Below are 17,672 nucleotides of genomic sequence, written 5' to 3'. Positions count from 1 at the left end.
TTACAGTGTGCAGGCAGGTTATATTTAGGGGTGGAAGAAATAGCCCAGGTTCCTCAGAGCTGAGAGAGCTAGCAGCTTAGGAGAAAGAACCAATACTTTCTGTGTGGCCGGGACTGATGCCTGCAGAGGTCTGTAGTGGTTGTTAAAAGTGGTTGTTCTGAAGGGAGAATCTGCCAGCACAAGTGATGTGCCCATGGCTGGTGCTGAATATTCCTTTTAACCCTGGAGACCTGGCCGACCTGCACTATCCTAGGGAGTTCAAGGTCGCCTCGTGTCTGTAGGGTAACAGCAGAGTGTTTTAAGAAACTGAAATGGAGACTGTGATCAGATGTGGGAAGTACCTGTCCAAGTGCAAGAAGGGAAAGTGCTTAGGAAAAGATGGAATGTGCTGCACCTGTATCGTATGTGCTTGTGCACTCTGAAAGCTGCCTGTTTTAATCTTCCGGTGCGTAATCAATATCAACATATGGTCCTGCTAGCTTACAGGTTTCTGTTGCCTTAGTTTGAGTCTTGCACTTAAAGACAGAGGTGGGCTGGCAAAGGTGAGAATATACAAAGTCATGTCCAAGTAAATTAAGCACACCCTTGAAGTAGTGTTAGCACAAGTGGTGGGAAACGTGCAACAAAGGTCATCTTAGTATCCTGCCCTTTGTGAGGGGGTTATGAAGGAGGGAAGCCCCAGGCACCACCTCCTGGAGCCCGCTGGAGTCGCAGGGACGCTGCTGCGGGATGTGCTGCACGGTGCCCGCTGCTGCTTCAGCAGGGGGTGAAGCTGCGGAGAGGGGAAAACCCGGGCCGAGCCCCAGCAGTCCCGACCCGGCGCGGCCCTGCAGCGAGCAGCGGTGGGACGAAGACCTCGAGAGCTCGCAGGACCGCGAGGGGCAGGAGTCGAGCTCCGGTTCAGCTCCGGCGCGTGTTCCGCGGCGGGTTCGCTGCCACCGCGCGCACCCGGCCGCCGCAGGGCTCCTGCTCCCTGAGGGCTCCGGGCTCGGTTCGGTCGCACACCCCCGGGGTGGTGCCGCTCTTCCCGGCCTCTCCTTCCCCCGGCCTCGCGCCGCGGTACGCCCGGGGCCTGTTTCACGCGCCCGCTGCCTGCCGCGCCGCCGGGGCCCACCCCGCTGCCGGGCCCGGCCGGGCCGTTCTGACAGGACCCCGCGGGGCCGCCTCGGGGGGCCTGCTCGGGGGGCGGGCCTCTCGCTCGCCGCCCTGAGTGACGGCTTCCCCAGCCAATCGGCGGCGCGCTCGGCGCCCCCTCCCCCCGTTGCCATGGCGCCCGCCGTCCCGGCGGGGCGGGGCCCGCGCCGCATGGAGGCGGCCGCGGCCGCTCCGGTGGGTGCCGGGGGCGTCCCCGGGAACCGCTCGGGGGCTGCTCGGCAGCGCCCGGGCCGCGGCACCCCGACCCGCCCGCCGCTTACGGCCCGTCTCGGTTCCCCCGCAGGCGGAGGCGCCGGTGCCGGCGGAGTTCGTCCGCCGCTGGCTGCGGGCGGAGGGCGCCGACCCCGCCGCCCCGGCGGAGGAGCAGCTGGGCCTGGCCTGGCGGCTGCTGCGGCGAGCCGAGGCCCGGCTCGGAGACCTCGAGCGGCGGCGGGCCGAGGAGCTGCGAGAAGTAAGGGCCGGCTCCCGGCGGAGGGGCCGCCGTTACCGCTGCGCCTCTCTCGCCTCCCGCGCCCGCGGCGTGTCACGGGGCGAGGTCGCGGCCGGGAGGCTCTTTCCCCTCGGCCCCGTTGCCAAGTGCAGGGCCCGGCTGTCGGCGGCGGGCCGGTGCCTGTAGCCCGGGGCCGGGGCGCGTCCCCTGCGCTCGCCGGTAAATCCCGTTAAAGGCCGGCTCGGGCTCCTGGTGCCACGCCAGGTCTGCTTTGCTGCCCAGTGTTGAGCCTTTCCGTGTCCCTTCTGATAAGCCCTATTAAAAAAAAAAGAGAGAGAAATGGGGCTTGTCTAGTTGAAAGGCTGCCTCCCTACCGAAACGTCCCCGGATTCTAAAACGGCACAAAGTGCAGTGTTCTGCAGACGGCTGAGTTTATCCCGTGAATCGGGGGGGAGAAGGGAGCTCGAGAGTTACTCGTGCCAAGTGAGTTTCTGAGCTGTTTGTAAGCGTGCTGAAGCGCAGGGACGTTTGCTTGATTCCTAGGTGGAAAGCTACGTGGGCCATGTCCGTAACCTGACAGAGGAACGAGACAACGTCATCACGGAGTATGAAAAAGAAAACGAGCACCTCCGAGATGAGCTGATGCGGCTGCAGCTGCAGCAGGGTAATCCTTTCCCTCGGAAGCACAGTCCAAGGGGATGCGTTGCCAGGTAGTGCTCTACAGGTTTTCCGGCAGAGCTGGCTGAAAGCTTCTTTGCAGGAAGAACAACATTTCTCGATGAGTTCTATGAGACCAGCGCGCATGGCTTGTTTTTTGGGAGGTTGGCAGAAGCCTTGGTGAAACTGAAACGTTGGAATTGATTTGTAATCGACTTAGCCATTCTTGTCTGCTTTTACTGGCTTTATTCAGTGAGTTGCACACTTTCTCACCTCATGTAGCTGCATTGTCACACGAAGTATCTTCCAGAGGCTGTTTGAAGAACAGAATCGATTGTGCTGGTCATCTCCTTACTCTAAGTTGTTCGGTAGCTGGGTGTTGAGTTGTGCTCCTTCTGAAGTCGATGAAGCAACTTTGCCATTCATTGGCTTTGGTTTAGACAAGGCCCGTAGTTTTTAAAAACAACTTTGAAGGACACAGATATGTTTGCAACAGTGATCCAAAACTTGTAGTTTGTGCTTATTTTCGTGTAGTTGTTCTGTTTAGAACAAATAATTTCACTTCAAATGATTTGCTTCTCTCTCAAACCTGGGGTTGTTTTGTTCTTGTTTTTCTTCAGTCTCACGAGTCTTCTCTTGTGCGTTGGGTGCTGCTAGCAGCACGCTCTTACCATTAGCTCTTCCTTCTGTGGGATGTATTATCCTGGGCCAGTGGTGAGACTGGGGGTGAGAAGCATAGCTTGAACAGGCTCTTTGTTATGCACGCTTTATTTGGGGCCATGAATATAGGAGTTCGGGGAAATTTATTGCAGTTTTGAGCGTTTGGCTCTGGCCAGCATGCAGATTTCAGGGAGCATGTCTGGTGAAGTGACGTTTAAAAGATAGGTGAGCTTAAGCACTGTCTGAAAATCTGGTCCTCTGGCACCTCAGGGCTCCAAGAGCCGTACTTTACTGTTGGGTGCTGGTGCGCAAGGCTTTGAAATGACCCAGTGACCTTTCGCTAGCGGTAGAGAATTTTATTACTGATTCTTCCCTCATCTTGCCCACGAGGTGGCAGGCGAGTGATGAAAACGTCTACAAAGCTGTGTTTACATTTGTTTCCTCGTGGTGGCTCTGCTCTTTTCAACTTTGTCCATTTTTAAAGGATTCTCATGGCTGTTGAGCAATGGTTAACACTGAAATGGAAGCTGAGATCCGCGCCCACGATGTTGGTGGGTTCCTAATTGTGGCCAAGTTATTACCAGCCTGCAGTTCCTGAGGAGTGCCTGTGGTTCCACGGTGCTTTGGTGCCGTATGGTGGTTTCACGCAGCTCTCTGGAGAAGTTTATTTTGGGATGTTGCTGCCAGACTTTGGTTTTCAAGGCCTGTTACTGCCTTACTGATGGCAGTAGCTGCAGTCCTGCAACACATACTGATGGCTTAGTGATCTGGTCAGTGGTATGGATACGTCACTAAAGCCCTGTCTTCTGCTAGGGCGTTCTCCACAGTGAGGGATGCCAGCCTTGGGGTGTTTTGGGATGCTTATGGATAGCTTCCTTGCGGAACTGGCCTTTTGGCTTGGCAAGGCAGCTGCTGGCCATGGAGGGGTGCGATAGGTGACAAGGAGGCACTATTATTGGCTGTGCAAGGCAGCAGCTTGGATTCTGGCTGAACTACCATGTCTGCATGTGCCAGCATGTCCCCAGAGATCCAGGGAGAGGGGCTGGAGGGAGGACTGGAGTCCCTTTCTTCCAGGAGTTCATCATCTTCCTATCCCACCTCCAGCTCCTTCGAGGGTGATGTGAGACTGCTGGGGGGGGCAGCTTGAGGGCTGTAGGCATGCTTTGTGGTCTGGTGCCCGGCAGCAGCCTCACGTTGGAGAGATCTGAGGTACCTCTGAAGCTGTGTCCTGGGTCCTTGCACGTTTGTGTCCGTGTGTCGGCTTTTCCCTCTGAAGGTACTGACTGACGCAGACGTGGGTGCTCACGTTGTCCGTCGTCAGCGATTGCTCCAGAGTGCTCAGAGGTCCCTGGCTCTGGGCAGGATGTGACTCAGCTGCTTGGAGTTCATGTGGGTCATTTCTTGCTCTGTGAATATTTGTTATTTCTGCCATTTTTCTCTTTCCCTTCTGTTTCCTCCCCACCTATCCTTCCTCCTTTACAAAAAAAAAAAAAAAAAAAACAAAAAAAAAAAAACAAAACACTGGCCATCTCTGGCACAGAGCTGCTGAGCGTGCTGAGGAATGTGCTTGTGCCTTAGCAGCCGTGCTTGCTCAGTCCTTTACCTGCTCCGGGTCTCTGATGCACCTCTGCTGCCTGCTGCATGGCTGCACAGCTCAGTGCTGCATCACCACGTTTGTTCCATGGGCCTCTGCTTTCTCCTGGAGTTTGTGCAAACCAGCCCAGAGGTTCCTCCCGTGTCCTGTGGGGTGCAGAGCAGGCTGAGGGGCGGTTGTCCTTGGGTCTTATTGCACCTCTTGTCTTGTTTTCTCTTTAGGAGGGACAACATGATACTGCAGATCAGGCTTTAACAAAACAGGGCAGGAGAAGGGGTCTTGTGAAAAGGAAGACCCCAGCCTGCTGGGACTGTTAAACAAAAATGTGAGTAACGTCACGGCAGGGAGCTTTTGGGAGGCTTGAAGTGAGTTCAGATGGGAAAGGGTAGTTGAGGACAGCGGCTGGTTCAAGGCTGTGGTGCAGCCAGAGGATCAGCATGAGTGGTGAGGTGCAAGCGGACAGGATCTGTCCTGATCTGGAGTGCAGGGAAGGCCAGTGGCAGCTGGGAGAGCCGGCTTTGGAGACCAGGACGGGAAAGTGCCCTCAAGAGAGGTGCAAAGACTCGGGTAAATGCGGGACATCACTTGGGTGGGCTGTGGGGGCCGAGCACGCTCCCTCTTCCAAAAAAACACCCAAACAGATCAGAAGCTGTGCTTGGTCCTAGGATTGCTGTGAGCAATTTGATCTGCCAAAAGCTGTTTCTGATGATAAAAAGCAAGTTTATGCTTATATATTTATTTCTTGCCTGGAACATGCCCAGAGAGTTCCTGCCTAGAACAGCTGTGCCTGGTTTTATGCTGAGCTATTGATCTGAGCTTTACCTCATTTGGTACCTCTGCCCAGAGTGACATTTTTCCTTTCCTCGAGGCACTTCATAATCCATTTCTGATGGTTCTCATCTGATATGCTTCAGTGTTCTGGAGGGCAGATCGAAAACTCGTGCACAGAATTATCAAAGCTTTTATGAAAAACAGATGTCACAGAAGTAAAACACGATGCTGCTGGGGCCTTGCCATGATTTAAGGAGTGAAACAAAAAGAATCGTCGTAGCCTGAGCTCATTTGTTGTAACAGCTGTACTGCTTAAACCTCCCCTGCGTGGACGAGAGGACGCGGCTTCTGTTGTGGGTGTGATGTCTGTGAATCGCACGTTTCTGTGCGTCAGGGAGAGAAACTTCCTCTCTTGCTTTACAAAGGTAAGACACCTTTGCAGAAACGAAGCTCGCTTCCAGAGAAGCAGCGGTGCAGTAGGTACGTGCTTGTGGGAGCACATCAGGGCGCTGGTCTGACATTGATCATACAAGGTGTTTGCTCTCTTTGGTAGGTCACATACGATGTGATAGAGAAGGGGTTTGTCAGATGCTTGTAAGGAACCAGAGGGCTTTTACAGGAAGATAATTTGTGCTGTGTGCTGCAGTCTCCTCTCATCCTCACAGATCTTTTTTTTCCTCTTCAGCCTGTGGTAAATGTCTAGATCCTGTTGCCACATCTATATAGCGTAGTATCGTTTTGCAGGCTGCGTGCAAGGGAAGTACCTTCAAGCAAAATTGTCCATACAGGAGCAGCTGTGTGAGTTCAGTCCCTTTCGCCTGCTGTCCTGTTTCTGTCCATAAGCAAAGCAGCTACTGGGGGAAGGTGCAAGGACCCCGGTTTGGATCGTCAGTGGGATTTGGCAAAACCATGGGAGGAATCTGTGAGGCAGCTTGGAGGCCATGTGGGTTTCTCAGTTTAGTGTGAGCTGTGGGCTCTTCAAAAGGCATATGGAGCAAGGGGTCAGTTATTTTTAAACTGCAAACTGCAATATTTTGTTCTCCTTCGTACAGGAAAGCTGCAAGAGAGCCGCGCTTGACCTGTTCATTGAACAAGCTGTAATTCATAACCACAGGGAGGGTGAATGGGAAACCGCAGGGTGTTTTCCATCCATAGGGCTGGACAGAGCCAGCTGCAAAGTGCAGAGTGGAAACAAGCAATTGATTCGAGCCCTAGGGTGTGATTGCGCTGGGTCCCCTGTTAAACCCAGTGTGTGAAAGTGCAGAGCAGGCTTGTCCAGAGCTGTATATGTATTCTGTGTAAGAGCATGAGAAGTACTTGTTCTGCGTAACTTCTGAAGTTTAGCTCCCTAAGCAGTGAAGGAGTGTGACTGTGCCTCCCTCGTCAGCACAAACTACACAACTCCCCGATTCCCATCCTACAGCACTTGGAAGCCTTTATAATCTATTTGGGGCAAGAAATTGGGAACAGTTTTTAATATGAATTAAATTACTGGAGAAAGGACTGATGAGAAATGAGCAGTGTTTACACAGGGAGGTTTTCAAAGCCCTTCCTTAGGTTAACAAGCTAATAGATCCAGTGCAGGAGTTGCTGCCATGGCCACAAAGGAGACGAAGGCATCCTCATGCTCTCTAGGTGGATGAATTGCCAACCAAAGTGAGGGGTTCTTGCTTAATTTTTTTTTTTTTTTAAACAAATGATCTTGAGCATGCTGTAAAATGGAGTTCAAACCAAATAGGAAAGCTCTTGCATTGTTTTTTTTTTTTTTTTTCTGCACGTTTCTTCTGAACAATGTACCTGGAGAAGTGTAACCACAACTGTATAGTGCTTGTAACCTGGGCAGTAGAGCCAACTGTGGCCCCAAACACAGCAGTGCCTAGTTGTAAACAAATACCATTATGATTTGTTTACCTCAAAAGCCGTCGAATCTTTAAGTTTTTCCTAGTACAGAGTCTTCCTAGCTGTAACTCTGGGATAAATAGCGAGTGGTAATTTAATTCTAAAAGGAATTTTTGCTCCTTTAATCTTACAGGAGACCTCCAAATAACAGGTCTGCGTCACCAAGAAGTTGTCCTTAGCCTGTGGGATTAGAGCTGGTTTTGGAGGAACGTGCATGGGGAAAAAAGCTCTTAGGAAAATTCTGTTTGTATGAGTGATGTGGTATTTTGTGTCTCTTCTTCCTAAAGAAACTGCTTATGTGATTGCCTGCCCATCTGCTTGGTTTCTCTCAATGCTTTTTTAATCTGTTGTTTAGCTTCCGCTGAAGTGTGTTAAGGGGTAAGAGAGTCAAGGACAAAAAGGTTGGTGAAGCTTAGCTGCTGGGTGGAGGTAAATGGTCATAACAACTCACCCCTCTTAAGGGCAGGAGAATTCAGATGTAGCAGGTCCTATCGCTTGCTTGACAGGCAGGGTAGTGGGTGCGAGCAGAAATGTCACAACGGTGGGAATAGGGCTACCACAGTAGGAGAGAGTGGGGGATAGGAGGGAGCAAGGGAGCTGGGAAGCAGGAGAACAGACTCGAAGTTTTGTGAGCTGTTGGAGGGTTCCAGGAGCAACTGGGGCTGTCGTGGTGTTTAGAGAACCTGGGGCGCAGATCTGCAGGGAATTGGGCTTCATTTCTTCTTGTGCTCACAGAAAGCCTTGTCTTGCAGAAGCCCAGCTGAAGGAGGTCAAGGAGATGCTGGAACAGGAAGGCTTGTCCGAAATAGCTCACAGTAATGCCAGCGAACAGATTGCTTATTTACTGGTAGAAAGAACAATGCTGCTGGAGAAACTGGAGATCACAGATCAGAAGTTGAATTCACACAGCTACGTAGACAGACTGTGTGCTGCACAGCTTCAGGTACACCCTGCTTTAGCTGCTCAGACTGTCTGAAAGCATGCTGGGGAAAAGGGTATCTTTGAGATTTTTAAATTAAAAGTTATTCTCCTATCTATGGATTGTTAGTGATGACGTTTATTTCTGTGTTAGTTTTCTCCCTTGTATGTTTACGCTTGATTTGCTCCCACGTCTTGCATAGGGATAATGAATAGAATTATTTTTGAGAGAATGTTGAAGAATTTGTGATATAATTGGGTCTGAAGATCTTCATTGGGCTATAATGGCTTCCTACTGATCCAGATTTCCTGATGATCCATTATTGAATTACAGGTGAGTGAGTTCCCTTGACAGTCGTTAATTTAAGAAAAACCCTCCCTGTACTCTAAGGTGAGGTTAAAACTCCTTCCTTGTCTTTTAGCTGCTGAGCTAGAGGATGGAAGTTAAGTAAACCTCTGCTTACAGATTTTGTTCAGTAAATAAATTTGACAACATGACTTGGCGGTTGGCAGGCTAGGGGAAGACCATCCACATCTTGCCTCTTACTTTTGAGGTCAAGATGACAAAACGGACAAATGGTAGAGGAGCAGCAGCTCTGGTGTGTCAGAGAGGCAGTTTGTGACCACCTACCTCGACTAGGGCAATCTCCCTCCCAGCAACTTCGACACCGACTTCCACCTACTCCTGAATATGACTGTTAAAGGGAACTGGAGCCCAGGAGCTCCTGGCCGTTGTAGCTCCTCATTTGCAGCTCTCCTGCGTTGCTGTGCTTGTTGGCCCTGCTGTGCAACGCTCAGTCTGCCCTTGTGCAATACTCACCTCAACCCTAACTTCATTTTGACAGTCATGGCTGTCGGATGTACGGGAGCATAAACAGTGCTGCCCTGGGCTAGCTCAAGAGCCTGTTTAAACTGCAGCATTTGTGATACAGAATGTTCAGTTTCTCTTACTCTTCCCAATCTCCTTCTGCCAGAAGGAGAAGTGGCCAGACCAGGTTGTCCTTTGGGGTGGGGGGAGCTGTTCCTGCCTGGGGACACAGTGGGTGAGCTCTGGGCTGCAAGGGAGATGCAGGAGGGCTGGGAGCTGCAGCCCCTGCAGAGCACGGCCAGCCAGAACTGGGGACAGAGGAGATGGCAGGGCTTGGTGACACCCAACTGTTTGCTGGAAGCAAGGGCTGCCTGCTAGGGCACCAGCAGGTGGAAGATCTGCGGGCAGACTGTTGCATTTCTGTCACTACCTTGACCTTTCTATAGTTTAAAAAGTTGGGTTTATAGTTTTTCATTCTGATAAACTGGTTGGAGTTGAAAAGCTTCTTGGCCTCTTTTGGGTGAGCACACTTAAGGAGGGGGGCTCGTCAGGCCTGCTGCGAAGCTCAGCTTGGTTTGGGCTGCGTTGCACCATCTGACCAGAAGCTCAGAGGACTGCGTAAGGGCAAAAATGTAGTGGTAGTACATCAGAAATATCCCCCTTGCCTCCAGTGCTGTGCAGTGTCTGAACTGTAGCTGCTATCTTTGTATTTATTAGTCCTTGATTAATTTTTCTCTTCTTTGAATGTGGTTGCTTGTCGACCCCATGCAGTTTTCTTACATCCTCAACATTCTGCAGCAAGGTTCAGTTGCTGTCACGTTCCTCTGTTTCACCCTACCATCTCTGGGCTTTGCTTAATGCTCTCCAGCTTTTGCATTCAAGGCAGTGAACAATTGCCTTTTGTCTGCCTTTTCTGTGCCACTCGGGATTATACTGACCTCAAGAGCATCCCTTTCTGGCTGGAGAGTCCCAGTCTGCCTAACTGTTACGGGGTTGGGTGTCATTCGTGGTACAATAACACCTTCACATGTAGGTATCTTCCTCAGAATCAACAGGTTTGCTTACAGTGAGAGAGAGGTACTTCCCTGACGTGTTGCCTCCCCCTCCTTGATAGAAAATGTCTCTCTGTGAATCCTGAATAATCTGCCTGTGAATGTCTGTCACTTGATACAAATGTTTGCTGCAAACCGACCATTTTTCTGGTGAAGCATTGTAATAGAAACCTCACTGTAGTTAAGAGGAAGCAGAGCTGTAACCTTGCAGTGAAATGCCAGTTAACCACATCTGCTAAGGAGCATTTACGATGAGTGATCAGGTTTGCGCTTCCTTCAGTGCCACGGCTGAGTAAGAGAAATAGGGCCAGGTCAAATGAAGAATGCAGATGCCTCCAAGTCCGGTATTGAATCCAAACCTTCCTGCATGGAGCTCATCCTTCTGAACGCGTAGCTGATGGGGACTTCTGTCTAACAGCCTGCGGATAAAGCACGTACCCATGTAAGATGTAAGTTCAGGTCCCTCCTGTTGATCACTTCAGAGGAATTCCACTTGCATGTTTCTCTCCCGGAGTAAATAAATGACTTTCCATCCTTGTGTTGGAGCTGGCCACCGAGCAGTGAAGAAAGCAGATTCCTGGAGCCAGGAGAGCAAGCAGGCAAGGAGCAGGACTGCAAATACGGGGTAGGGATGGAAGTCCTGCTTTCTCCTGCTCTCATTCCTTCCTATTTCTCCATCCACTCTGGGGCTGAATGCCCTCTACACCTGGCTGCAGGCTTCCTGGAAAAGAGCTACAGCAGTTATGCATCCAAACTTCTGTTGTGACATACGGTGTCTGCAGCAGCAGCTTCTCCTAGGTGTCCCCTCTCAGACCATTCTTTCTGATGCTTCCGTAACGACCACACAATACGTTTCTGTAACAGGGCTGGCATTGACTACTGGGTAAAATTGGAGAGTGTATTGTTGCAGCTGTGCTGGGTGAAGGACAAAGCCAGGGCAAAGTCTTGTCCGTAGAGATAATATAGTCTACGTGTGAAGAACAATGTGGACTTTTCTTGAATTCCTCCTGTTACACAGTGCTAGACCCCCCTGTTATGTAAAGACAGGCCTGTAAATACCTGACTTTTATCCACTTTTCATACAGCTGTTTAGAAGAATGAGGCTTGGAAAGGCAAGTGTATTCTTGCATGATCAAAATACGTTATAAGGTTAATGCTCCTCATTCTGAATCAAACAGAACTTCTCTGCAGTTCTTATGCTGGACACCTTTCTTTCTGTGTTTTTAAAACCAGGTGAAAGACTCTGGAGACCTGCTTTTCAGGAAAACAATTTCTAAAGCAGACTGTTTTTTCTCCCCAAATGATGTCATTGGTGTTCATGCTTGTGAGCTAGAAACTGTTGATTAAGCACTCCTTTCTTCTGGGTAGCATCACACATTTGTTCTACAGGATCATTAGAGTCACAGCAGTGTTTCAAGTGAAAAGGTTAATTGCTCTCGTTACTCTGTTAACTGGAACGTGTAACCTTTCTAATTCTCAAACAAACTGTTATGTGCTTGTTCACTCTTATACCGAAAGTCCAAATAAGTTTCTGTCTGTTACGGAAATTAATGTTTTTTTTTTTTATTTTTGCTAGACTGCTTAAGCATAGCTGATTTTTTTTAATGCATCCTCAGTAATGCAGAAAGCCTGGGTACAAACATGCATTTTTGTGTAGTCATCCTGATACGTACGTGGGAAAACACTTTGAGTAGTGCCAGAGAAACCTGGCATGTACAAGCACACACCTCTCTAGCATCAAGCTGCAAAAATGTTAATGACAACTAACCTGAGCAGAAGCAAATCCTTGGTGCTGATTCATGTGCACAGACCACAGGAGCAGGAGGAATCTGTTAAGCTGGTAAGCACTTCAAAAGAGTAGGGCATGAGGAAGTAACCCACCATTACACTGATCGAGTGAATCTAGTGTACATTTCTTGGAGCAAAGCTGAGCCACTGTGCTCGAAAAGGAAGTTGCCAAGGAGATCATGGCTTTAAAAAAAAATGTAGTGGGCCTGTAGAGTACTAGCAAAGTATAATAGACAACTGAGGATTTTCCCAGGGATGTGGGATATCTCTGGTTGAAACTTGTCCTTTAAGGTATGATTACAACCCCTTGTTAATGAAGGTATGTTAAAACTGAGAATGCTACACCCTGGTGTCCATGGCAGCATGCTTTCTTGTGGTATTGATCTATTAAAATCTCTTTCTGTGCAAGGATGAGTTTGATCACATTCATCAGACATTGGAAGATGAACTCCAGCAACAGTGCAAATCCATGCAGCATGCAGAAGAGACGATAAATGAGGTAGTACATTTGCACGTTGCTTGCTGATGACGTGGCATGTAGCTGAGATTTCAAGCAGTGGGTCTGTTCCTGAGCACACTGTGAGGTTACTTGGTATTTTTTGCTGATGGGTTGTGAGCGTGCTCTGAACTGCAGGCTGTGCAATCTCATCAGCCTGCTGCTACACATGAGTTACTAACTTCTGCTGAGAGCCAGGGCTAACATCTCACCAGGGTGAGATGGTTGGGTTAGGGCTGTGAGTACTGTAAGTACTCATGTGCCTTTCGTTCTAGCCACAAAGAAAAGATATTGGAGACAGAGCAGACCAAAGTCATGGCTGTGAGAAACAGCCCTTTTTATATCAGCTGAAATTACTTCTCGGCACAAACACCAGGTCAGTGGGTGAGGTCTCTGGTTCACAGACTAGGAGCATTTTGTAGGCTGGAAGAGGAGGTTACCATTGCCGGGCTGGGTTGGGGCTGGCTCTCACAGCAGACTTGGGATCAGCTCTCACAACAGCCATGGGACAACAAACATGCAGAACTGACTTGTTCTTGGAGCAGACCCTCACAGGGTGTGATGGAGCCCTCAGCTTGGAAACCCCCCATAAATATGTTTTTCTGAACTATGTGCTGTCTGTAATCATTCGTCCTTGTCTTCAAATGTGCTTGAAAATGCACCTTAATTAACAGCTTTGTCTCAAGGAAGGAAAAACAGAGCTTTGTAGGAAGCAGCCACGGCATGCTGTTCGATGTCTGCTCTTTGACACTTGTCCATGGCAGGGTGTCACCCTCTATGTGTCTGTCTCCTGCCTTTGCAAGATCAGCTGGTTTCTGTTTGTCACCACCCCTGTTCTGGTGGGCCCAGAGGGATGTGGAGGGGGGATCTGCAGTCACCAGGAGGGTTATCTCATTTCCACTGGAGCATTAGATTGTGTGCTCCAGTCCTACAGGGAAGAGCTGGAGAGAGAACAGGCATCACGCGTAAGAGTTGAACGAGAGCTGGCTGAGGCCACGCAGAAGCTGCTGGTGGCCCACAAAGGGATCCGGAGGCTGACAGACGAGCTGGATACACAAAAAAAGGAGCAGAGCAAAATACGTAAGTGCTTCTCATGTGGCTGCGTGCCACTCGTAATTACTGGCCTGCGTTTAGCCCCCCCCTGTTCAGTGTGAGCCTTGCACTTCTCACCCAGGGGAACTGGAGAAGGGCTGCCCCATGTCCTTGTAATGAGGAAAAATCTGTTTCAAGGGTTGCCTCACTACCTAGGAGACCTGAATGCAGAAACACAATCAGGATGAATCCGGAGTGTGGAAAGCCAGAACATGGGGTAATCTGATCCTTGATAGGAGTAGCAGCAGTGTCTTGACTGAATTCCTCTCCCTGGCTCATACAAAGGGAGAAATACATACCCCAGAAGGGGATTGAGAAGAAATGGCAACTTGCTCCAGAAACAAAACAGCTTAAATAACTCATACACAGTGTCAGCGTGTCTGAACCACCCATCTCCAGGTTCTCCAGGTGCTATTTTTGGAATGCTACCTCATTTAGGGGTCATTAGCAAGGGCTCATAACCAAGGCTTGTCAGTGGTCTTGAAGTGACTGGTTGGATTTTTACACCTGCTAATACTCGTTTAACCTCCTTGCAAGTATTTAACCTCCTTATTGAAACATCTGTTATTGTCCAGCCCTGAAGTATTCCTTTTTTTTTTTTAATTACATTTAAATACTGACTGAAAAAAGTTAACTGTTTTTTGGAAAGAAGTGAAACTGTTTGGTAAAGCTCCTACTGGAATGATCCCTAAAGCCAGGTCCTTCACTGCTGCCTCCTACAGGAGGCTCCCCCAGCAAAACACTGGTTTCTAGATGCTTTTTCTGTTACTCAAATTGTCCCAAAATCCGTGATACAGAATTTCAGCTGAGAGCAGCAAGGTGCGGTGCTGCCCCATCACCTTTGCAGCAGCTGCTCTCTTAAGGAGACTGGTACCCACCTGGGCAGGGCGATGGCAGATCACAATGCTGACCTCGCAGTTTGTGCATCACACTCAGATGTAGTCACTAAACCTTCTAGCCAGCCTCCAAACCTGTTGTTGGCAGCTTTTTAATCAAAGCACCCTGCAGTTATCTGCTTTGTCTATCGATCGGTACGCATGCGTTCGTGTGGGTGAGTGTCGTGTCGCAGCCTCCAAACCGTACTGCCTCTCCAGATTTCGGACGGGCTGCAGCGTGACTCCTCTCCCTGGATCTTAGCCTGCGTGGGGAATCTGTGTTCTATAAAATTCCTAAGTATCAAATGAATATAAGACTTTCCAAACTGTGAGTAAGGGTTTCATGCTTGCTATGTCTGTGTGGTTTATTATGCTGTATTAGCGTGCAAGATTAGTGCTGAAACATCTCAGTGACTTCCCCGATGATGTGTATCTGCATGCCTTCTCTTCCCTATGAGCTACAGAGCCAAATGCTTTGTAAATAAACTGATTTTTAAATAGAAAACTAAATGAAATCTCTGATCTTCAATAAGACTCCACTTAAGCAGTGTATTTTGGTTCAATGATTACTTGCAGCTGCTTGCTTGCGTTGATGAGAAAATACAAGATAGCTCCTGGGCAGTTTGTAGCTCAGTTATTGGGTCTTGGTGATGGTGATTAGAGATTTTAAGTCGTGTGCAGTGGTCTAGATGTCAGCTTCTTATTTTTTATTTTTTAAATTTTCTTTCAACTCTATATTTGACAAAGAAGTGCATCAAAAATGTTGCTTTTTTTGTTGTTGTTCAGAAACTTGCAAATGAATTGCCACAGCAAAACTGTCTCTTTGTTATCCTTGCAGAAACCGCCTCGTGGTCAGCCCTGCAAGTGCCTGAGAGCTGGGAAGAAGGGGTGCAAGAATGGAGAAAGAGTGGTAAGTCGACCAATTTATAAGCGGAGAAGATCCAACATTTTATCTGTAGTGGTAGACACACTTTTCAGCAAAATGAATGCTTTAGTAGAAAGTGTTTCTTCACTTTTATTTTAAATTACAAAACTGAAAATCCAATAGCAAAATCCCTGTTTGAAAGTGGGGTGTGGTGTTGTTTTTTTCTTTTTTTTCCCCTCTAGTTTAGAACCAAGAAAATAGGTATATTTTTATTTTTGCCTGACAAAAAGTCAAGTTTAAGTTGAAAAAGGGAAAAATCATGTTCATCATTTCTGTAAGGAAAACTGGCTTCTCTACTTCTCTGTAGTTCTGCTTTTAGGAGTAGAATACCAGTGTACATGCACTCAGTCAGACACATTTCTGTCAGTGTGCTCCTAATACAAACATCTTTTTCCTGATTCTGCCATTTGAAATACTAGATGGTCTGTGTTAATTGGTGTGATGGTTGCATATGTGTATTGATTCAGACTTGATGGGTTGGTATACAACAACGATTTTTACTCTCTGGTCATGCTATAAATATTAATGTTAGCACAACACTGGTACATTCACATTGTAGTTCCTGCTCATAGCAAGTCATGAATTTTAAGCTGAAGTTGGAAGTTTCTCACTGGTAAGGTAACTTTTCCAAACTGTTTGAAGTATATTTTGTGGACAGGCATCAGGTCTGCCCATGCTGCTGATTCTGGCTGGAGTTTGAACTAGAGCATAGCTCACGTGTGCGTGGTGGCTGGTTGTGGAATTTGAACTTGGAGGTGAGCTTGAGCCCTGAGCTAAAGTGACAAATGCCCAAGGACCACTGTGTTACAGCAGAGCTTAGACTCCTCCCTGATCTCATACATACAGGACTGAGCCTCATTGTCACAAAGAAATTTTTGCACAACTTGGATTTAGCAGCGATTTAAGATTTATTAATACTTTAATGGTAAATCACAAGATTTGACTGTATGAGTCTTAACAGCACTTAATCATCAGCCAATTCAACACGAGGATTCAACAGTATTTGCTGCAATACAAACAGATTTAGTTAAAGATTTGAGAATGGAAATGTTCATACGAGACAGAAGGGTATGGGAGGGGAGTGTTCTAAACACAGTCGTGTGCTTTCAAGTTTTTTCCCCCTTTTCAGTGAATGTCTCGCCCTTCTCCCTTGTCAGTGTTTGTCCGTGGAGGAGCTGTGGTCCTCGAGGAGGTCCTGAGAGGTGCCCCAGCTCAGCAGGAGATCGAGGGTCATAGCCCACTGTGATCCCCGGAGAGCTCAAATAGGCTTTCTCTGGCCGCTCTGTTTATAAGATGAAGCGACTGGCTCCTAGTCAAACTCAGATTCCTTATCATGTTGTTCTCGACCTCCGATGTGATCCGTCATTTCCCCATGAGGAATTTCAATGGGTACTTGCTTTCAGGCAGTACCTCCCTTTGTTCGTGGTCATGGCCATGGGCATCCACCTGGCGCTGTTGGTGACGAGCTGCCCGGTTCAAGGGACGGTCACCTCGAGGCCTGCTGTGGCTCAGAAGCCTGAGCAAGTCCTGTGCCAAGTGCAGGAGTAGAGCGTCCCCGCCACACTTGTGTACACCCTTACTTTTTCAGACATTCATGGCATGGACCCCCCCAGGGTGCTTATCTTTACCTTGGTTTAAAAAATAAAGAGTTTTGAGTCCAGCTGGACTCTCCCCCACTCTCTGCAGGGCTTGTGCAGCATTTCATAGGTGCTGTGTTGTCCCTTTCAGAGCAAACATCCCCCTGCATGAGCTGTTCCCAACGCTCACCCCCTTTCACGTTGTCTGCTTTGCTGTGATTTTGTGGGATGATACTTGCCAGAAATTTCTAAAAGAAGTCTTAAAATAAAATTAAACAAAACCTGTTTGGAGTTTTCCAAAACTTACTGTTGCTCTTCTTGAAACCCATACCTACATGTCCGAGGCAAGGCATTTTCCCTGATCTAGAAGTAAGGTTATTCCTTGGAATAACTATGGAGAGACTGCTGTGCTCCCGCAGTAAACAGCATGGCTCAGTAGCACTGCTGGTGAACCTGGATCTCCAGAAACATAAACCTCTACACTATGAGTAAGAGAATGGTGTTCTTGCATGTATCGGGAACTACCCTCTGTGCTGTGCTCCCAAATACCTGTGCATAAGGGCAATGTAATTTCAGAAACAGTATTCATGCGGTAGCTCTGCTCTGAGCTTGATGGAGGTCACGGGCCAAGGCAGTGTTGGTGAGCAGCCTGTGTGTGCTCTGTCCAGACAGGACTGCGCTACAGAAGGCCATGGAGCACAACAGCAGGTTGGACAAGGAAATTCTGGCACTGCGAGCACGGGTCCAAACGCTCGACTTGGAAAGAAAAGCATTCCTTGATCTGGTGAGTACCCATCTTGTCCTGGCTCCTTCTCCAGGCCTGCTGTGACACCAACAGGCTGCTGCGGAGCCACCAGTCCTGGGTTGGCTCCTGAGGCTCAGATGTGCTCCTTAACCCTGCCCTGCCTTTGTATTTCCTCTCTCTTTTCTTTAATGAGTGTTTCCAGAACCGCAGCTCTGATGTTTCATGGCTCA

At 48.7% G+C, this 17,672-nt stretch overlaps 1 protein-coding gene across 15 annotated transcripts in view; it reads left to right on the top strand.

The window, feature by feature from the left end:
- The first annotated feature begins 1,251 nt into the window (after positions 1-1,251).
- The window catches only part of CCDC30 (coiled-coil domain containing 30), a 40,363-nt gene continuing 23,942 nt past the window's right edge, over positions 1,252-17,672 (top strand). For 4 of the 15 annotated variants that reach the window (XR_010826353.1, XM_066982168.1, XM_066982169.1 and 1 more), the window contains exons 1-8: positions 1,252-1,329; positions 1,439-1,606; positions 2,129-2,249; positions 7,919-8,109; positions 12,142-12,231; positions 13,155-13,308; positions 15,034-15,105; positions 17,366-17,481. Coding sequence is in view for 14 of the 15 variants with exons in the window: in XM_066982168.1 (XP_066838269.1) it covers positions 1,267-1,329; positions 1,439-1,606; positions 2,129-2,249; positions 7,919-8,109; positions 12,142-12,231; positions 13,155-13,308; positions 15,034-15,105; positions 17,366-17,481 (975 nt within the window). In the remaining variant the exon portion in view is untranslated. Of the gene's footprint in view, positions 1,330-1,438; positions 1,607-2,128; positions 8,110-8,290; positions 12,232-13,154; positions 13,309-15,033; positions 15,106-17,365; positions 17,482-17,672 lie in introns of those variants that run through there. The other 11 variants (XM_066982170.1, XM_066982175.1, XM_066982174.1 and 8 more) reach the window with 11 other exon arrangements.

This window comes from Anser cygnoides, chromosome 23 (assembly GCF_040182565.1).
Source record: "Anser cygnoides isolate HZ-2024a breed goose chromosome 23, Taihu_goose_T2T_genome, whole genome shotgun sequence".
NCBI classification, from domain to species: Eukaryota; Metazoa; Chordata; class Aves; order Anseriformes; family Anatidae; genus Anser; species Anser cygnoides.
Note: the sequence above shows the minus strand (reverse complement) of the source record. Positions and strands in the feature narration are given on the sequence as shown.